This window comes from Gobio gobio (genome assembly GCF_949357685.1).
Source record: "Gobio gobio genome assembly, chromosome: 21".
Classification (NCBI taxonomy): domain Eukaryota; kingdom Metazoa; phylum Chordata; class Actinopteri; order Cypriniformes; family Gobionidae; genus Gobio; species Gobio gobio.
The window spans coordinates 40,880,027-40,902,994 of record NC_137117.1 but is presented as its reverse complement, the minus strand read 5'-3'; the positions used below and the strand labels follow the sequence as shown (position 1 = coordinate 40,902,994).

At 45.8% G+C, this 22,968-nt stretch overlaps 1 protein-coding gene across 2 annotated transcripts in view; it reads left to right on the top strand.

The window, feature by feature from the left end:
- The window catches only part of syde2 (synapse defective 1, Rho GTPase, homolog 2 (C. elegans)), a 60,556-nt gene that overhangs the window by 24,675 nt on the left and 12,913 nt on the right, over positions 1–22,968 (top strand). For both annotated transcript variants that reach the window (XM_079802743.1, XM_079802742.1), the window contains exons 3-4: positions 2,018–3,132; positions 15,831–15,957. In XM_079802743.1, the coding sequence (XP_079658869.1) occupies positions 2,018–3,132; positions 15,831–15,957 (1,242 nt within the window). The remainder of the gene's footprint in view (positions 1–2,017; positions 3,133–15,830; positions 15,958–22,968) is intronic.

The following is a 22,968-nucleotide window of genomic DNA, read 5'->3' as shown; positions in this document are numbered from 1 at the left end:
TTTACAACACAAACACACATTTATACACTTTAACCTCATCCTTTTACTCACTCTTGCAAGTTTGGGGTTTTACGAAGCGGGAAATTACCGCAGATATTTATTTTTAAAATTAATCAACCAAGATTAATCACATCAAACCAGGCAATTGTTAACTATTTTGTGAGAAGTAATTTCAGCAATACTCCCTTCTCTAGCTCTCAAAATTTGCAAATTGCTTCTGGCTTTAAAAGACATCGTACTTACACTAGAGCAATCTGCGCGCTCAGATTCAACACTTTCACTGTCGTTTCGGGAGAGCTGACGGAAATCACTGCCCACATCTTTCTAAACCTCGCCAATTTGAACATGCAAGCGATTTTATAGCATTTCGTAATACATGGGGGCTCAACCCCTTAACTGTCACCCCCTTTTGAGAATACACTATCCAAACTTAAAGGGCTGTAATTCAAGAATTCTTTAGAATATAGACCAAAGTTTGGTCTCGTTTTAAAAAAGACACTCAGCAGATTATTGCTGAATTGAAAGCAATTCAAAAAGTATGAAAAAGTTATGGAAGTTTAATCTACTGTAAATGAAAAATACTGTACTAAATATTTTTTATTTCATATAAAATATATATTTTACAAAAAATGTTTTATTATAAAATGACGATAAAATCAAAGCAATGTGTCTAACCAAGTTGTGTTCCAAATTTGAAGTTGTCACACAAATTGAAGTTCCCATGAGATTTTGTTTAGGTGCTGTACCAAAAATAGCCACCGGGTGTCATTAAAATCCATTGATTGTTTTTTTTAATCCATTTTCCTGTAGATTTCAGTCCAAATGTCACATCCATCACAAAACAGTCACCAAATATGGACCCTTGAGACTCAGACCTTTCCGACGATATGTGTTTTGTCAAGATTGGAAAAGATTTTGATTACAAAGTAGTTAGAATAATTGTTGTAATATGAAACATGACATCGCCCACTAGGGGGAGGAGCCCGCTAGAATAATTTAGAGTAACGTTTCCATGGTAACACAATGTCCGATGTCAAAACGGTTTACACAGGAAGAATTTTGAGTTTATAAGCTTTCAAATGATACCTAATTTATGAAAATTACTTAAATATATGACACGAAAAAAAGCAGATGAAAAAAGAGCACCAGGTGTTCCACCTGTGGAACGGTGACATTTAAGAGGTTGAGTTTTCTTTGCGCTCATACCAACAACACACACAAACAAGCCTAAAGAGCTTGCGCATTCCAAATTAAGCTGTTTTTCCTTAGTCAAATACACACAAACATTTCTAAATACTCTTGTAAACAGTCGGTTAGGTCGTTGACGGCAGATTTTCTAGATGCCGTCTCTATGATAACTTTAATCACACAACAAAAGATGAGAAAATTCACACAAAATTCATCATTTTGGAATCGAAATTAGGAATCGATAAGGATCGTAATCGTTCAAATTCAAACGATATCCAACCCTAGTGATGACGTCATACAACACAGAAGTCGAGCATTTGAGGTTATAAAGTATATAAATGTGTATTTGTGTTGTAAATGTCGGATGGTTTGTCTAGATCAGACTCTATTCCTCGTCTGGGATCGGTTAGAGCCTCTGAAACTGCATTGATTTGGACCTTCAACCGTTGGTTCCCATTTAAGTCCATTATGTGCGGAAAAATCCTGGAATGTTTTCCTCAAAAAATGACTGAAGAAAGAAAGACATGAACATCTGATGAGATGGGGGTGAGGAAATTGGAAAGGGCAGATGTATCGATACTCAAAATCACGATCAGCAATGCAGCGATTGGCTGGCGGCAAGACAGTAACGTAATGACATCATTTAATTCATTTCGAATTTCTGGACCGTTATAAGGAAAACAGCCAAGCGACCAAAACAACATAGAAGTTATATTAGATAAATGAAATGTGCAGTCGCTCAAATCCAGCTAACGGAGTTAGCAACATACGAAGAACTGACCCCTGGGGGTGCAATTTGCTAATTAAACCCTCCTTGTTCTTCCCACAGATCCTTTAGAGCAGTCCACTGGTGGACTTTCTCCCTCTTCTAGTCCGAACCCGGCTAAAAGGAGCACAGCTATCAACTGGTCTTTTCCCGATAAAATCAAGTCACCTCGGACTGTCCGGAAACTTTCTATGAAGATGAAGAAACTGCCTGATCTTAGTCGGAAGCTTAGCGTTAAAGGGAACCCTGCTAGCAATGTGCCCATCAGCCAATCAGAACCCAGGGCTCACTCACCGAGAGCCAATGGGATGGCAGAGCTGGGCCAGTCCCAGCCGAGACTATCACCGCCAGGGGTGACGACGGCATTGGCGAGTGGGAACGTGATTTGGCGGTACCATCTGGACAGCAGTGTGTCTACTCAGCATAGCTTCGATAAGAGAAGGAGCAATAGTGGCGGCATTCCCAAATCGGCCAGTAAGGGAGGTTACCTAAGTGACGGAGACTCGCCTGAACTTGTGGCCAAGTCGGGCAAGCATGGCAACTCGGAAAGAAAGAACGCTAAAGCCAGGGATCCCAATGGGAATGGCGGAAGTCCGAAGCTCCCTGGCACGGAGCTGGATATCGATGCCTTCCGTCCGTACAGTTTCTCCGAGCAGCCAAAGTGCCTATCGTTCATCTCGGGACTAATGAGTCTCCACTTCTACGGTGCAGAGGACCTGAAGCCACCGCGGGTCGATTCTCGCAACGTCTACTGTGCCATCCAGGTGGACTCTGTCAATAAAGCTCGCACGGCCTTGCTGACCTGTCGCACAGCCTTTCTGGACATGGACCACACCTTTAACATTGAGTTGGAGAACGCTCAGCACCTCAAGCTTGTTGTCTTCAGTTGGGAATCCACGCCACGGCGGAACCGGGTGTGCTGCCATGGAACCGTGGTTCTCCCGGCCTTGTTTCGCGTGAGTAAGACACACCAGCTCGCGGTCCGTCTGGAGCCACGTGGGATGATCTACGTGAAGCTGAGTCTCATGGAGCAGAGGCAGAACTCTCTTGACGGGGATCACGAAACGCAGGTGTTCGGCGTAGAGGCTCGGCGCGTGGTGGAACGGGAAGCTTCTGGATTGATGGTTCCACTGCTCATCGAGAAATGCATCTCTGAGATCGAGAGGAGGGGTTGTCAGGTGAGTGAGCGAGTGGCTCTTTAACCTGCGGACAGTTGCAAACCAGAGTGTGTAATTATTTTGATGCCAAATTAATTACTTATTATCCAGTTTAATCCGAGAGTATAAGTAAGCTAGCTTGACAAGCCAGACCCACATCAAGATGTTTGGTCTGGGAACTCACCATTGACAGGGCTTAATCCAAGGGGCGGGATAAACGGTTGTCTTTCAAATTCCCTCTGCACGCAATTGGATAGCGCCACAACCAACCGAGGCGGAGCTAATGTTAGTTGACAGATTAAACTCCGAATACATCTTCCTTTCTTACGAATTACTTAAGTGCCGTTCTTTGTTCTTTCCTCAAAGAAAAGTCTTCCAGAGTAGCGGCCAAAACCGATTTGAAAGACGCTGGTCGTCAGCTTCTTTGTTTACCTGTAGCACGCAGAATCTCCGCAACTCCGCTCCGTCATTATGTTAAGCCCGCCCACCGACTCTACACATGCTGTGATTGGCCTGACCAAAGTTTGGTTTTTCCAGCTCTGAGGTCTACCGAGAGTTGCTAGACTACACAAAATAAATGTTCTGCCGCTAGGCTGCGTCTAGATTTCTAGGCTATAAGTAAGCCATTGATACATTGAATTTCTGAGCAGTGTCACACTGTGGCACCTTCAAAAGAGTCCTAGAAGAGTTTGGAATTGGACTTCCAGTGATGGGTCAGTAGAAATGTTTGGGAAACTTGCTTTGCAGTTTCATCTGGTCCTACTAGTTGCCCAGAAATTACGCACTCTTGTATCTTCATGGCTACATTCAGACTGCAGGCGAAATGTCCCAGATATCAGATATTTGATACTCCGATTGTATTCATTTGAAAGAAGAATGTCATATACACCTAGGATGGGTTGATGGGGAGTAATTTTCATTTTTAATATGGATGACCGCTGCCAAGGTAGTCAGTGGAGGTCTTGCAAAGAATCCAAAACAGAAAATGCACAATCACCTCTAGACTTAAGACGTGTACCTGAAATCTTAAGCACAATCTGCGAGTTCGACCATAGCGATCTTGTGGAGGACTGAATGTTTAAGAGATCCCTGATATACTCTGGAGCCAAACCATGGATGGCTTTAAAAGTTGGGATGCACCGAAATCCAGATTTTTGGGCCGAATACCGAATCCACTGGTTGAGGTTCTGCCGAATCCAAAACCGAAAACTACTCCCATCCTCAGTCCATTATCAAAAAAACTATTCCGGTTCTTCAAAGCTTCGAACGGATTCAGTGTATTTTCGTTTTGTCATCTTAATTTGGTAATTAAGTGAAAAATATTTAGTGTTGGCCTATTTATTTTATTATTTTTATATATATTTTTTCTGATCTGTATGCTGCTGTTTGCGCGGTAAAATAATAAATATTTTTGACGGGTCACAGACACTCGTCAATCATATTTTTATTTAATGCCAATTCAATATTATAATCTTATCAGTTAACGTTTAATAATCGGATAATGAGCAGCGTTGTCGGTTGGGAAAATTAACCGAAATGAGCATCCCTACTGCAGTGTATTTTTAATTTCATTTAATTTTAATTAAGAATAGGCAACATTATGCCAGGATGACTGTCCTTCCTACCTGAAGTTGCTTTATTGGCTGCTTTCTGTAGATTCCTTCATGCAAAACTCGTATTCTTTCGGATGTTTAATACGCAAATGGCGATGTTGTGTATTTTTTAGGGTCCTTGCCACCACGGGACAAATCGGCATTGCAAATTGAACATGTAGCTCGACTTGAATCTTTCTTTTGACTCAAAGGATTAGTTCACTTTATAATAAACTTTTGCTGATAATTTACTCACCCTCATGTCATCCAAGATGTCCATGTCTTTCTTTCTGCAGTCGAAAAGAAATTAAGATTTTTGATGAAAACAGTCCAGGGTTTTTCTCCATATAATGGACTTCAATGGGCTCCAAATGGTTCAAGGTCCAAATGACAGTTTCAGTGCAGCTTCAAAGGGCTTTAAACGATACCAGACGATGAATAAGGGTCTTATCTAGCGAAACGATCAGTATCTGCGAGAAACCGAGCAGTATTTATGCTATTATTTTACCTCTTATCAGAGGAACGTGATCATCTCTGAGCTCAGCCATAACTTCCGCTAAGTGAGGTCAAAATATGAGCATGGTCATAGATGTATCGATCGTAGATGCCTTATTCTACTGATCCGTGCAGGCACTAATGAGGCATCTACGTATACATCTATGACCACGCTCGTATTTTGACCTCACTTAGCGGATGTTATGGCTGAGCTCAGAGATGATCTTCTTCTTCTTTCGTGTGTCGTCATCAAATGTCCAGCTCAGTAGAACTCAGCCACGTTCTCATCTCAGGTCCCACGTCGAAGAGGCCGGCCTCCGAAGGTGGTTTATACAGTGGACAGGTGGTGATTATGTGCTCAGCGGTCTGTTCTGGCTCCCCACACTCACACACTGCTCTGTCCTCCAGGCCCCACTTCCTCATTGATGCTTTGTAACGTCCCACCCCAGTTCGCAGGCGGTTTAGCAGAGTCCATTGCCGACGTGGCAGATCCTCTTCTTCAAGACCGCCTCCAGGATCAAAGATGTAACGGTGGATTCGTGAGGGTCCTGCTGACTCCCACTCCTGCTTCCAAGCTGCCGCGAGCCATGCCTCTGTAGACAGGTCCTCAGGGATGGACCTGAGCAGGTCTTGTGCCGCCTTGTTGTACGGGTGGCGGGACTTCAGTCTATGAGGAGGTAGTGCTGTTGTGGTGGTATTGTGCAGGATATGCCAGTTGCATCTTTGGGCTTTCCTTGCAAGAGCAAGGGTAGCAGCCTCTCGTCGGAGGCCGGCCGGGGCAATTCCTGCTAGTGTTGGCAGATGGTAGACAGGGGTAGAATTCAGGCAGCCAGTTATAGTCCGAAGGGCGGTGTTTATGGCAGTGTCGACTTTCCTGGCGTGTGGGCTTCTGGACCAGGCTGGGGCACAGTATTCAGCTGTGGAGAAGACGAGGGCTACTGTTGATATTCGAAGCACCTTGGCAGTTGCACCCCAGCTAGTACCAGCGAGACGTCGAATTATTGCCACCCTTGATGACACTTTGGCCGTCACTTCTTCAAGGTGTTGTTTGAATGTTAGAGATCTATCCAGGCGTACGCCAAGGTACCGTGGGGCTTGCTGGAACTCAAGACGCTTGTTATTAACGAATATGTCCAGTTCCCGTCTGGCCTCACTGTTGTTCAGGTGGTAGGCTGCTACAACTGTCTTGCCGATGCTAAGTTGTAAACGCCACTCACGCAGGTAGGCTGCCAAGGTGTCCATGTCCTGGTTTAGGCTGGCCTGTATCTGCTCCCATGTTTGTTGTCTCATCATAATGGCCAGGTCGTCAGCGTAACCATATTTCCGCGATGTTGTTTCCGGTAGGTCATGGATGTAGATATTGAATAACATCGGTGCAAGGACAGATCCCTGCGGAACACCATTCCTCAGCCTTCTGAGCCTGCTGCATTGACCGTCACTTGTCTTTAAGGTGAAGCTGCGGTTCGTCACCATCTCAATGATGAACTTCACCATGTGCCGGTCGGGAATGATCTTTAGTAGCTTTAGGTGGAGTCCGCGGTGCCAAACGGTATCGTAAGCGGCTGTAAGATCAAGCAGCACTACTCCAGCCTTCTGCTTTTCCTGAAAGCTGTCCTCAATGTCTTGGGTGAGCAGTGTCACCTGGTCAACCGTTGACCGACCGCGCCGGAAGCCAGCTTGTTCCCGTGGGAGTTGAGGGTCCACTATTGGCTCGATACGATTATAGATCAGCCTCTCCAGGGTTTTGAATGGAACACAGAGCAGTGAGATGGGTCGGTAGGATTTGGGGTCTTCCGCAGGCTTGTTTGGTTTTGGAAGGGCTATAACAGCAGCGCGGCGCCATATCTTCGGGAGCTTGGACCTCCGAAGGCATGTCGAGTAGAATGAGCAGAGCCATACAGATGTTCTTACACTCTGGTGAGTCACAAACTCAGGGTGGATGTAATCATGGCCTGGAGCTTTCCCTTGTTTGGTCTTACTCAAGGCAGTCTGGAGTTCAGCTGTTGTAAATTCCCCTGACAAGTTGGCGTCCACACTAGCTGCTCTATACTGGGAAGTCACCTGGTGTGATATTGTGCGGGCAAAGTTCTTATCAGCATCAGGGAAACAGCTGTTCTTAAGGAGCTGGGATGCGATGGCATTTGCTGTTATTGGGCACCGGGAGGTCGATGGTGTTCTACCTGTCAGCTGGTTTATTGTCCGCCACGCCTTACGGCTGGAGTGGGTGAAGTCAATTGACTGAACTACCTCTATCCACCTTGACCTACGGGTGGCATCTAGCTTCTGCAGAAGTACCGTTGCAGATTCTTCAACTTCCTCCCTGGAGCTTGCCTGCTGGTGGACATGCAGGAGGTGGCTGCATTCTCCATCCCAGCCCGGGATGTAATTTGTGTTAAAGCCACGGGGGATGGTTTTCCTTGCTGCCCCAAGGAGTACTCTGCAGTAAGCTGCATACCCAGCATCCACATCAGCGTTGTCTGGATCTGGGAGACAGAATGATGCTTTTTCTGTCTCCTCAGTGAATGACTGCCAATTTGCCTTACGAAAGTTCCATCTCCTGACGGGTTTCCCTACAACTGGCTGCACCAGGGATGGGACCTTTATGATGGACGGTCGGTGGTGTGAGCGGGGGAATCTATCCAGGACACGTCTCTCTGGCTTTTGAGCCGTGTGCCACACAACGAAAGCCAGGTCCGGGTTGGTGTGGGTATTCCAGCGTGCTGAAAAGAAGCTTGGAGGTTCTTTAGGGTCGAACAGCAGCAACGCATTGGCACTGGAGGCCCATTGGCTTAATATCTCTCCATTTGGTGTAGTATGGCTGTAACCCCAATCTATGTGTTGGCAGTTAAAGTCCCCTGCATAGATGGCGGGTGCAGGTGCCGGTGGAAGTGATGCCATGGTCAGCATTGATGGTGGGGGCTTGTAGACATTGACAACCGTTGTGGTCTGCACCTTAGTGGACAGCCATTCGATACTCGAGCCTGGTGGAGATTGGCCAGTGGCTGTCCAACTAAGGTTGTTCCTTACAAAGGTTGCAAGTCCGTGCTGTTTGCTGTGGATGGACCCAGCAAGCTGGAAACCGGGCAGCTTGAGGATGTTATCACTGTCACGGTGTGTCTCCTGGAGGAGGACGGCTGCTACTTTGTGGGAGTCAGCGAGGTGGTAGATGACTTCCATTTTGGCGGTGGTAAGGCCCTCTACATTAAGTTGGAACACCGACAGACCTTGGTACTCGATGGTCGGGATGGTCACTCGTCCTGACATGGACGCACCATATCCCTTCGGTCTCTTGCACCTCGGTCTGCCAGCTAGATGATGACTGGTTGGCGACATTAGTTTCGTAAGCTGGTCTTGCACCATTTATTGCTACTCACGGAGGGGGCCACGTGAAGGCTGTCGTCATCCCCCCCTCCCAGAGATGATCACGCTCGTCTGATAAGAGATAAAATAATAGCATAAATACTGCTCGGTTTCTCGCAGAAACTGATGGTTTGGCTTGATAAGACACTCGTTCATCATCTGGTATCGTTTAAAGCCCTTTGAAGCTGCACTGAAACGGTCATTTGGACCTTGAACCGTTGAAGTGAAGTTGAAGTCCAAAAATCCTGGAATGTTTTCATCAAAAACCTTAATTTCTTTTCGACTGAAGAAAGAAAGACATGGACATCTTGGATGACATGGGGGTGAGTAAATTATCAGCAAAAGTTTATTTGAAAATGAACTAATCCTTTAAATTACTGCCAAACAACACGTTTTCTGTTCACAAGTTCCATTTTCACTTTCTCACAGCCAACTGGATTCGAACGGTTCAGCTAGTAGGCTAAACACGTTCCCATAATCATTGCGTTCGACCAGCGGAGCGCGCGTAGTGCAAGCATAGGTTTCGGTTCGGTGGAAAAAAATTCTACGGTTCGGCAGAAACCGAACCCCGTCAAAAAGCCCAATATTCGGCCGAACCCGAATCCTGGGTTCGGTGCATCCCTATTTAAAAGTGAAGCCAGCCAGTGGAGAGAGACCAACATTGAAGTTAAATGGTCTCTCTTCTTAGTATCTACTTAGTACTGTGCTGGACTAACTGTGACTGGTCATGACACTTGCATATTGTTGCCCTACTGTTGGTTTGATTGCTTCTATTGCTTTCCTCATTTATAGGTCGCTTTGGATAAAAACGTCTGCTAAATGATTAAATGTATTTGTCAGTGGTTTGGTCACAGCATTTTGAACTAGTTGAAACCTCGACCCTTGCATATAACACATTACAGTTGTCCAAGCGTGAGGATATAAAAGCATGTATACTGTATTGCCAAAAGTTTTGGGACGCCTGCCTTTACATACACATGAGCTTCCCATTCTTAATCCGTAGGGTTTCATATGGAATCGGCCCACCCTTTGCAGCTCCAACAGCTTCAACTCTTCTGGGAAGGCTTTCGACAAGGTTTAGGAGTGTGTTTATGGAGATTCTTCTAGAAGCGCATTTGTGAGGTCAGGCACTGATGTTGGACGAGAAGGCCTGGCTCGCAGTCTCCGCTCTAATCATGTAAAGAGAAAAAAGAAATGGCCCTAAAATAGAGCCCTGGGGTACCCCGTAATTTACAGGAACAGCAGAAGAGTAATGATTGAGCCAATGCGCTCAACACACACCAGGTGGAGAGGAGAGAGAGTGATAGAGCCAATTGAGTGGATAGGGATTATTTGGAAGCCATGATTGATACGGGCCAATGGATGGAGTTTGTCCAGGACACCAGGGTTACACCCCTACTCTTTTACGAGGAGGCTCAACCCTGCTTGACTTCAGTTGGCAACCAGTCTTGGGCTACAGCGTAAAATGGCTGTGACTAAATCTTCTGTTCACACGGGTCACAACGAGTTCACACTCAAATCTGATATTGGCCACATTTAAAAAAAATACTGGGCAATAAATCAGAATTGAGCACTAAGGCTTGCAGTATGAACGTAGCCTAGTTGCCCAGAAATTACACACTTTGCCTTGAAGTGTATGAGGGTCTTCTGTCATTTGTTAGGCTTTGGTTAAAGTGAGCTCCCCAACCGTTCTAAAGTCCTTGTCCATGGACATTACACACTCACACAAACAAGCTTAGCAAGGCCTCTCCATGGTTTGTGTGCACAGGCGTATTGCCAAAGTTCTAGCCATTCATCTCCGTTATACACACACACACACACACACACACACACACACACACACACACACACACACACAATCTGTCTCTGTTACAGTGTCACCAAGAGTTTAATGCTGTTCTCGTCCATTCATCCCACCAAGTGTGTCTGCTGTCAACCCTCAAAACAACTCTTGTCTGCTGTTCTCAGATCAGATGTACCCAGATTAACCCCAATACACACGCATGGTGAATCTGACTCTGGACCAGCTGAGAAAGAGTTTCAGCCCCTTTGGTGTAAAGTAGATTCTTTGGGAAGGCTTTAAAGTTGCTGTTTTTACCTCAGCTGACCCTGAAGTGTTATTAGCTTCCGAATCTACAGCTAAAGCCCATAAATCTGATATATAAACAGTATATCCGCATATCATATTTAGCATGTTTTTCTTGCGATGCTTTCAATTTGCACTTGTTGTGCTGTAATTCTTTTTTGAGATGATGCAACCTAGCAAGGTCATGTGACAACTGTGTAACAAGTCACATACTATTTTAAGTTAGTATGCAGTATTTAAGAGTTTTTAGCTTCTGAACGAACAACTACACTTATAGCCAAATACAAGATTGTTCCTGGATGCATGCAATGTACAGTAGTTGATAGAACCCAAGTGCAGTTTATTTACAAAACAAAAACAAGTGCTGCATCCCAATTCGCCTACTTATACTACGACCTAAAAGTATGTACTCTTTTTGTGAAGAAAAAGTACATACTTTTGAGTGTGTAGCAGAAGAATAGGCAAGCTTTGGGACATACTACTATGCATACTATATTTAAACTGCCCTGTCAATCATCGTCACAGTTAAAATCCTCCACATTCAGTTTAATCTCCAACCGTATCGGAGAGAAATGTAGACGCACGTTGATCTGCCAGTCGTGTGTCTTTAATGCGGAGACTCTCCTCATGTGTTTGCAAATATAATGCATTTAAAAGTTAATGGCCAAACGTATCATTACAAAAGTTCTCAATGCAGCTGCAGGTGAAATAGTTAGAGTGCGCATCGATCTGCACTTCGAATTCTGACCGGAAATAGACCATCCAGGAATCTTTGGAATACTCTTTTCAACATACTATGATTTGGGACACACTAATTCTATTTTCGAATACTATTTAGTACGCATAGTATGCGAATTGGGACACAGCGAAGGACTCGACTCGAACGGACTCTAACAGGCTCGACTCGAACGGACTCTAACGGGCTCGACTCGACTAGAACGGACTCCACTCGAACGGACTCCACTCGAACGGACTCCACTGGACTGAAGTGGACTCAACTCGAACGGATTCGACTCGAACAGATTTGAACAGACTCGACTACAGACTCGACTCGAACGGACTCAACTTGACTCAAACGGACTCAACTCGAACGGACCCCACTACAGACTCGAATGGACTCGACTTGACTTGAACGGACTCGCCTCGAACGGACTCGCCTCGAACGGACTCGACCAGACTCTAACGGGCTCGACTCCACTAGAACGGACTCGACTCGAACGGACTCGACTCGAACTCTAACAGGCTCGACTCGAACGGACTCTAATGGGCTCGACTCCACTAGAACGGACTCCACTCGAACGGACTCCACTTGACTCAAACGGACTCGACTTGACTGAAGTGGACTCAACTCGAACGGATTCGACTCGAACAGACTCGACTACAGACTCGACTCGAACGGACTCAACTTGACTCGAACGGACTCGCCTCGAACGGACTCGCCTCGAACGGACTCTAACAGGCTCGACTCGAACGGACTCTAACGGGCTCGACTCCACTCGAACGGACTCCACTCGAACGGACTCCACTCGAACGGACTCCACTCGAACGGACTCCACTCGAACGGACTCCACTCGAACGGACTCCACTCGAACGGACTCCACTCGAACGGACTCCACTCGAACGGACTCCACTCGAACGGACTCCACTCGAACGGACTCCACTCGAACGGACTCCACTCGAACGGACTCCACTCGAACGGACTCCACTCGAACGGACTCCACTTGACTGAAGTGGACTCAACTCGAACGGATTCGACTCGAACAGATTTGAACAGACTCGACTACAGACTCGACTCGAACGGACTCAACTTGACTCAAACGGACTCAACTCGAACGGACCCCACTACAGACTCGAATGGACTCGACTTGACTTGAACGGACTCGCCTCGAACGGACTCGCCTCGAACGGACTCCACTCGAACGGACTCCACTCGAACGGACTCCACTCGACTGAATTGGACTCAACTCGAACGGATTCGACTCGAACAGACTGGTTCTCAACTCGAACGGACCCCACTACAGACTCGAATGGACTCAACTTGACTTGAACGGACTCACCTCGAACGGACTCGCCTCGAACGGACTCGACTCGACTCGAACGGACTCTAACGGGCTCAACTCGACTCGAACGGACTCTAACGGGCTCGACTCGACTCGAACGGACTCTAACGGGCTCGACTCCACTAGAACGGACTCTAACGGACTCGACTCCACTAGAACGGACTCGACTCAAACGGACACGACTCACTAACAGCGGTACAGGAAATACACACAATACTACACCAGGGAACAAGGCAAACATGAGGGCTTAAATACACAAGGACTAATGACTAAACAAGACACACCTATGAACAATCAAGACAATGAACCAATGACAACATGACACAAGAGACTAAGGAAGCACATGACATGATCACATGAGGGAACAGTGGAATCACATGACAAACCAGGAAACATGAACATAAAACCAAAATACACTGTTACAGTAGTACAGCACACTAGTTTAAAGCGTTGGTTATTGCATACTTCATACTATTGCATGCTATTGTTAGCTTTTTCCTTGTTTTTGCACTAGGCACTTGTGTGCACTACTATACGATAGTACCCTACACAACAGCTAAAACTCTAATCTGTGGTATTTCTGTGGTATCACTGGTACCAGAAATGCACAAATGTGCAATTATTGCATTTATTTCTGAGATGATAATTAGATGTTTCTTGCTAATGTAAATATGCTTGGTAGCACACTACAGTTTAAGACATGTTGTGTGTATACTGCTTTTTAAAAGCTAACATGAAGTGCATACTATGTAGTGGTTGTTCTGTATTCAGTTCACCGAAGTAGCGTTACTATAGTGTTCTTGGTAACTGAAATAAGTGAACTTGATTTAAGGTCGAAGCTTAGCTGATCTTAGTGTGTTGGGATCTTTACTAAAGCTTTTATAGCTTAAGAAAGCCACTCAGACGCACGACATAAGGAGGTCACATGTGCTAAAGGAATGTTTCCTATGAACTATGGCCGCGGGAAAACATCCACCAGTGTGTGTTTATGTGGGTAAATGATTATCTGTGTGCCGGGAGGGTTTCCCAGCACTTCTGTTGAAAGGAATAGTTCTCATGTTTATTTACGTTCTTATAGGCATAGTTCTTATGTCTTATACAATGCAACAAAACTGCATGGTTATTTATGTTCTATTATTACACTGAATGCATAACTTCTCTTTAAAAGATGCTTCATGCACCTCTGAATTATGTATATATATATTTTCTGAATATATATTTTTATGAACGTGACCTCTAGCGTTTGACCTGCTGAAGAGCAGAGAGTCCTGCGGAGACTTTTGGCTCGTTCCGAAATGAAACATTCCTCCTTTGGTTGAATGCATGTCACGTAAGCGGTCGCGTGGGATCTGTGGTCACATGCACACGGGTTCAGGCCAAGCTAAAACTGAACACTAGCCCAGAATCAGGATATGTTTGTCCTTTACTAGGGGAAGAAAAGAGGAAGGGATTGGTGGATTCAGGAAACTCTTCAGCTGTTTTTAACAACACTGCGGTCAAGCTATTATTTCCTCTGGGTGACACACACACACACACACACACACACACACACAACGCTGGTCTGAATCAAGCTGCTGTTTCACAGTGTAGGGAATTTCTTCTGTTTTTTTTTAAGCCTGGGCAGCTAAACCACTGCGGAATGTGCTCAACTGTGATTGGAATACAATACTAGTTCAATGCCGACTGAATCTGAAGTATATTCTCTATATTGTGTTGATCTATTTATGCATTTATTTATATATTAATTTATTTATTCATGCTTTTATTAATATATTCATTTATTTATGCATTTAATTATTCATGCGTGTAATTATTCATTCATTGAATTATTCATACATTTAATTATTCATGCATTTATGTATTCATGCATTTATTTAATTATTCATGCATTTATTTAATTCTTCATGCGTGTAATTATTCAATTATTGAATTATTCATACATTTAATTATTCATGCATTTATGTATTCATGCAATTAATTATTCACTCATTTATGTATTCATGCATTTAATTATTAATGCATTTATTTAATTATTCATGCTTTTAATTACTCATGCATTTAGTTATTTATGTATTCATGCATTTATTTAATTATTCATGCATTTATGTATTCACGTAATTAATTATTCACGCATTTATGTATTCATGCATTTATTTAATTATTCATGCATTTATGTATTCATGCATTTAATTATTCATGCATTTATTTAATTATTCATGCATTTATGTATCCACACAATTAATTATTCACACATTTATGTATTCACACATTTAATTGTTCATGCTTTTAATAATTAATGCATTTATGTATTCGTGCATTTAATTATTCGTGCACTTAATTATTCATGCATTTAATTATTCATGCATTTAATTATTCACGCATTTAATTATTCATGCATTTAATTATTCACGCATTATTGTATAAATTCTCTGGTTCATTCATCAAGTTGAGCACATTGCATTGTGGGATACAGATACAGTGTTTTTTGTTTGTATGCTGCACATTTTGACCAAATATATATAATTAATGAAGTGTAGATATCATTTAAAAAGTAGCAGGAAATTAAATATTCATACACTTTGCATTAGTCATTATTAATGTGATGATAATGATTGTTTCATACTGTAAACACTAGTGAGCCGTGTATAGTGTACATTAGGCAGGGTGGAATCTCATTGGAAGCTCCAGGAGCTGAATCTCATTGGCTCCCTCTGTTCTCAACTCCGCCCACAGCAGGCAGCCATTAATCAATGAATGAATGTGTGTGTGTGTGTGTGTGTGTGTGTGTGTGTGTGTGTTGTCAAGCTCACAGTGAGCTCCAGGTGTGAGCCCGTCTCGATCCAGGCAGGTCAAGACTCCGGAACGTTCCATTCCTGCAGCGCACAGGAAGCGTTTATGAAGGAGTGGATAAAGCTGTCATATTTTTACATATTCAACAGAGAAGAGGAGGCTTAAGTCAAAGACTTACACTAATCCTGTCTCGTACTGTAATAAAACTGATATGTAGTAGGAGATACAACACACACACGCACACATTGGCGTTTCCTCTTCCTGTGGGGATTGTGATGGTTACAGCTGTTATTGACTGTTGTGTAACGGTTGTGTGTGTGTGTGTGTGATTGACAGGTGGTGGGTCTGTATCGTCTGTGCGGTTCGGCTGCGGTGAAGAAGGAGCTGAGAGAAGCGTTTGAGAGGGACAGTCACATCGTCCAGCTCTCGGAAAACAACTACCCAGATATCAACGTCATTACAGGTGCACGTTACGCCGCTACATCACACACTGCTCACGCCATAGAGCACATATTCAATCTTTCCCATCTTTCTTTAGTCAAGTCAACTTTATTTATATAGCGCTTTTAACAATGCAGATTGTTTCAAAGCAGCTTTACCGTGTTAAACAGGAAAATAATGCAGCATAATTTTATTCGGCCGTACAACGATGTCATCAGTTCATTTCAATTATCATACAGTGACCGTCTGGGCTTTAGATCAGTAATACAGTTTATATGTTTAATTTAGTTTACTAATTAGTTTTATTAGTATAAAATTTAGCAAGCCAAGCCAGAGGCAACAGTGGCAAGGAAACCAAAACCCCATCAGGGGCAGAATGGAGAAAAACAAACCTTGGGAGAAACCAGGCTCAGTCGGGGGGGCAGTTCTACTCTGGCCAATTAACAAACAGTGTATGATTATTATTCTGGCAACTTTACAGGTCAGAGGTCATATTAGATTGGAATGTACATTTGTAATATTCGAAAGATCGGAGTCATCGCGCCGGAGACGGGTTTATTGAGGATGCCGTGTCGATGAGGCAGTTTCAGGGGAGTCTAATTGACAGATCGACCATCTGATCTGATCCGGCTGACTGCAGTAAACCTCGGGATAAACATTCAACTCACAAACTCTCAGACACACGCATTCACACTCTGTCACACACACACACACAGACACACACACAGTCACACTCTTACACACACTCACTCACACACACACACACACACACACACAGTCACACATACACGTATTCACACTCTTACACACACTCTCTCTCTCACACACACACACACACACACACACACACACACACACACTCTTACACACACACACACACACACACACACATACACAGTCACACTCTCACACTCTCTCACAGACACACACACACATACACAGTCACACATTCACACTCTTACACACACACACACACACACAGTTACACTCTTATCCACTCTTACACACACTCTCTCTCTCTCTCTCTCTCTCTCTCTCTCTCTCTCACACATACACACACACACACACTCACAGAAGGAACAAAGTCCAAAGTGCATGTGTAAGATTTGGCGGGAAAACTGTTGTGATGAGGCTGTGTGATATATTTATATATTTGTACATGTATTTCCCTCCCATCTCATATTTCTCAGTGTGTAGCGTGTGTGTTCTCAGTGTGTAGCATGTGTGTTTCTCAGTGTGTAGCGTGTGTGTTCTCAGTGTGTAGCATGTGTGTTTCTCAGTGTGTAGCGTGTGTGTTTCTCAGTGTGTTGTGTGTGTGTGTGAGCTTGTTGCCCGCTGTGGAGGTTTGTATGAGCAGGTGGTGTTTATTTGCCTTTTAAACCAATGTGTGGCTCAAAGTCCCATCATGCACCTGGCCACCAGCCGAACAGTCATTCAGATGTATAATGTTAATTAGTTGAGTTGTTTTTTTCAGTTTAGTTTTATTAAATGTTTTGCATAGACAAGTGACATCAGATACAGCAATAATTTTATTGTTATTCACATGGCATCTTTAATGTTGCATGTTTTGTTTGGTGTCATTTTAGACGTGCTGTGTGAGTGTGTGTCTGTGTCTGTGTGAGTGGGATGGAATGGGATAGAGTTGGATGGATGGGATGGAGTGGGATGGGATGAAGTGGGATGTAATGGGATTGGATGGAGTGAGGTGGGATGGGATGGAGTGGGATTGGATAAGATGGAGTGGGTTGGGGTGGAGTGGGATGGGATGAAAAGAGATGGGATAGGATGGAGTGTGATGGGATGGGAAGGGGTGAGGTGGGATTGGATGGGATGGAGTCGGGTGGAATGGGATGAGATGGGATGGGATGAGAAGAGATGGGATAGGATGGAGTGAGATGGGAAGGGGTGAGATGGGATAGAGTGGGATGGGATGGAGTAAGGTGGGGTGGAATAGGATGGAGTGGGATGGGATGGGATAGCATAGGATGGAGTGGGTTGGGTGGGATGGGATGAGAAGAGATAGGATAGGATGGAGTGGAATATGATGGGATGGGGTGAGATGGGATGGGATAGAGTGGGATGGGATGGAGTGAGGTGGGATAGAATGGGATATAATAAGGTGGGATGGGATAGAGTGGGATGAATGGGATGATATGGAGTGGAATGGGATGGGATAGCATAGGATGGAGTGGGATGGTATGGGATGACAAGAGATGGGATAGGACGGAGTAAGATGGGATGGAGTGGGATAGAGTGAGATGGAGTGGGATGAGATGGGATGGGATGGGATAGCAAGGATGGAGTGAGTTGGGTGGAGTGGGATGGGATGGGATGAGAAGAGATGGGATAGAATGGAGTGAGATGGGAAGGGGTGAGATGGGATAGAGTGGGATGCGATGGAGTGAGGTGGGATAGGATGGGATGGAGTCGGGTGGAATGGGATGGAGTGGGATGAGATTGGATGAGAAGAGATGGGATAGGATGGAGTGAGATGGGAAGGGGTGAGATGGGATAGAGTGGGATGGGATGGAGTAAGGTGGGGTGGAATAGGATGGAGTGGGATGGGATGAGATGGAGTGGGATGAGATCGGATGGGATAGCATATGGTGGAGTGGGATAGGATGAGAAGAAATGGGATAGGATGGAGTGGGATGAGATGGGATGGGATAGCATAGGATGGAGTGGGTTGGGTGGAATGGGATGGGATGAGAAGAGTGGGATGGGATGGAGTGAGGTGGGATAGAAAGGGATATAATAAGGTGGGATGGGATAGAGTGGGATGGGATGGGATGAGAAGAGATGGGATAGGACAGAGTAAGATGGGATGGAGTGGGATGGAGTGGAATGAGATGGGATGGGATAGCAAGGATGGAGTGAGTTGGGTGGAGTGGGATGGGATGGGATGAGAAGAGATGGGATAGGATGGAGTGAGATGGGAAGGGGTGAGTGAGGTGGGATAGGATGGGATGGAGTCGGGTGGAATGGGATGGAGTGGGATGGGATGGGATGGGATGAGAAGAGATGGGATAGGATGGAGTGAGATGGGAAGAGGTGAGATGGGATAGAGTGGGATGGGATGGAGTAAGGTGGGGTGGAATAGGATGGAGTGGGATGGGATGAGATGGAGTGGGATGAGATCGGATGGGATAGCATATGGTGGAGTGGGATAGGATGAGAAGAAATGGGATAGGATGGAGTGAGATGGAGTGGGATGAGATGGGATGGGATAGCATAGGATGGAGTGAGGTGGGATAGAATGGGATGATATGGAGTGGAATGGGATGGGATAGCATAGGATGGAGTGGGATGGTATGGGATGAGAAGAGATGGGATAGGACGGAGAAAGATGGGATGGAGTGGGATAGAGTGAGATGGAGTGGGATGAGATGGGATGGGATAGCAAGGATGGAGTGAGTTGGGGTCGAGTGGGATGGGATGTGATGAGAAGAGATGGGATAGGATGGAGTGAGATGGGATGGGATGGAATGGGATGAGTTGGAGTGGGGTGGGATGGAGTGGGATGAGTTGGAGTGGGGTGGGATGGGATGGAGTGGGATGGGATAGAGTGGGATGGGAGGGATTGGAGTGAGGTGGGATGGAGTGGGATGGGTTGGAGTGGGGTGGGATGGAGTGGGATGGGTTGGAGTGGGATGGGTTGGAGTGGGGTGAGATGGAGTGGGATGGGTTGGAGTGGGGTGGGATGGAGTGGGATGGGATGGGTTGGAGTGAGGTGGGATGAGTGGGATGGGTTGGAGTGAGGTGGGTTGGAGTGGGGTGGGATGGAGTGGGATGGGTTGGAGTGAGGTGGGATGGAGTGGGATGGGTTGGAGTGAGGTGGGATGGAGTGGGATGGGTTGGAGTGGGATGGGAGGGATTGGAGTGAGGTGGGATGGGATGGGATGGGATGGAGTGGAATGGGATGGAGTGGAATGAGATAGAGTGGGATGGGAGGGATTGGAGTGATGGAGTGGGATGGGTTGGAGTGGGATGGGTTGGAGTGGGGTGGGATGGAGTGGGATGGGTTGGAGTGGGATGGGTTGGAGTGGGGTGGGATGGAGTGGGATGGGTTGGAGTGGGATGGGTTGGAGTGAGGTGGGATGAGTGGGATGGGTTGGAGTGAGGTGGGATGGAGTGGGATGGGTTGGAGTGGGATGGGTTGGAGTGGGATGGGTTGGAGTGAGGTGGGATGGAGTGGGATGGGTTGGAGTGGGGTGGGATGGAGTGGGATGGGTTGGAGTGAGGTGGGATGGAGTGGGATGGGTGGGAGTGGGTGGGATGGAGTGGGATGGGTTGGAGTGAGGTGGGATGGAGTGGGTTGGAGTGGGGTGGGATGGAGTGGGGTGGGTTGGGTTGGAGTGGGATGGGTTGGAGTGGGGTGGGTTGGAGTGGGATGGGTTGGAGTGGGATGGGTTGGAGTGGGATGGGTTGGAGTGAGGTGGGATGGAGTGGGATGGGTTGGAGTGGGGTGGGATGGAGTGGGATGGGTTGGAGTGAGGTGGGATGGAGTGGGATGGGTGGGAGTGGGTGGGATGGAGTGGGATGGGTTGGAGTGAGGTGGGATGGAGTGGGTTGGAGTGGGGTGGGATGGAGTGGGGTGGGTTGGGTTGGAGTGGGATGGGTTGGAGTGGGGTGGGATGGAGTGGGATGGGTTGGAGTGAGGGGGGATGGAGTGGGATGGGCTGGAGTGGGTGGGATGGAGTGGGATGGGTTGGAGTGAGGTGGGATGGAGTGGGATGGGTTGGAGTGGGATGGATTGGAGTGGGATGGGATGGAGTGGGATGGGTTGGAGTGGGGTGGGATGGAGTGGGATGGGTTGGAGTGGGATGGGGTTGGAGTGGGATGGGATGGGTTGGAGTGGGGTGGGATAGAGTGGGATGGGAGGGATTGGAGTGAGGTGGGATGGGATGGGATGGGATGGAGTGGAATGGGATAGAGTGGGATGGGAGGGATTGGAGTGAGGTGGGATGGGATGGAGTGGGATGGGTTGGAGTGGGGTGGGATAGAGTGGGATGGGAGGGATTGGGATGGGATGGGAAGGGAAGGGATGATATGGGGTGGAGTGGGATGAGATGAGATGGGATAGGATGGAGTGAGATGGGACGGGACGGAGTGGGATTGGGATGGAGTGGAGCAGAGTGGGGTGGGATGGAGGTGGATGGAATAAAAAAATGTGTGTGTGTGAACTCACACAGATGATGTGTGACGGATCTGATTGGCTGTTCCTCCTGCACTCAGAGCTGTAAAACGGCTGCAGGTCATGACCAGAGTCAGACAGGATCAAGGTTGCTGTAGAAACAGTGTAGAAAGACGCTGATTCAGAACAGTGTGTGTGTGTGTGTGTGTGTGTGTGTGTCTGTATTCTTGTCTCCAGTTGCTGCTGCTGTCACACACACTTCCTAGGTCAGAGGTCACGTCTGACTGAATTAGCGCTTCTATTTACAGTCTGCTGATTGGCCTGAGGAAACTCTCTGTCAGTCTCTTAGGAACTGCAGTGTGTGTGTGTGTGTGTGTGTGTGTGTGAGTGAGTGGATGTGTGTGTGAGATTGTGTGTGTGGGGACATGTTTTGGTAGGAAAACGTATTAATTATTAATAAGTGATGTTTTTTGAAACTGCAAAATTTGTTTATTTGTTTATTGAGGATGCCGTGTTGATTAGGCAGTTTCAGGGTCATGCGTTGGTCATGTCTGGGCGCAGGTCCACCGTCTGATCTGGATACGGCGTGTGTGTGTGTGTGTGTGTGTGTGATAGGTAGGTTTAGGGGCAGTGTAAGGGGATAGAAAATACGGTTTGTACGGTATAAAAACCATTACGCCTATGGAATGTCCTCACATTTCACAAAAACAAACGTGTGTGTGTGTGTGTGTGTGTGAGTGTGTGTGTGTGTGTGTGTGAGTGTGTGTGTGTGTGTGTGTGTGTGTGTGTGTGTGTGTGTGTCAGTGTGTGTGAGAGTGTGTGTGTGAGAGTGTCTGAGAGTGTGTGAGTGAGTGTGTGTGTGTGTGTGTGTGTGTGTGTGTGTGTGTGTGTGTGTGTGTGTGTGTGTGTGTGTGTGTGTGTGTGTGTGTGTGTGTGTGTGTGTGTGTGTGTGTGTGTGTGTGTGTGTGTGTGTGTGTGTGTGTGTGTGTGTGTGGGCATGTTTTCGTGAAATATCAGGACACAAATGTGTATAATGACATGGGTATTACAAAAAGAGGGTGAAATATGAGGACGTTCCCCATGTCCTCACTTTTCAAAATGCTTATAAATCACACAGAACAAGTTTTTTTTCACAGAAAGTGAACTGCACAGTCTCCTGTGAGGGCTAGGTTTAGGGGCAGTGTAAGGGGATAGAAAATACGGTTTGTACGGTATAAAAACCATTACGCCTATGGAATGTCCTCACATTTCACAAAAACAAACATGTGTGTGTGTGTGTGTGTGTGTGTGTGTGTGTGTGTGTATGTGTCAGCTCTGGCTCTGATTGCTCAGGTGTTAAACTGCGTCTGGATCTCTCGTTGTTTGTAACCGCAACATTCCGGGCAGATTTCCAGCACCTCCGCAAAAACACGGCTCAACAATAGAGCTTCCTCTGCTCCCGGCGCTGATCCCAGGCCTGTGGAGCGGGAATCACTCCAGAGCCGGAGAGACGGAGGAATGAGATTATCTTTTATTTGTCCTTCCTTCATTTGTGCTTCCACATCCCCAGGACAGGCTGACAGATTTACAGGACTAATTATCATTTATATTACAAATCTGTTTCCTGAAGAGCTTCAGTCTCGACCAATGGTGTGAGTTTAGGGGCGGGCCTGTGTGTCTGACTGACCAATAGCAGACGATTACAGATATGATGATCCTATCTATAAACACGCAGATAATACTAATACAGATTTAATAAATATAATAAATAATACATATTATTTAGATTCTAAGTTACATTATTACATTTTTAAATCATTATAGTATTATTATATGTATTATTCATTTGCTTATTTTGATCTATTTTTTTTTTATATATATATTTGGTAACACTTTATTCTACAGTGTCCTTGTTACCAT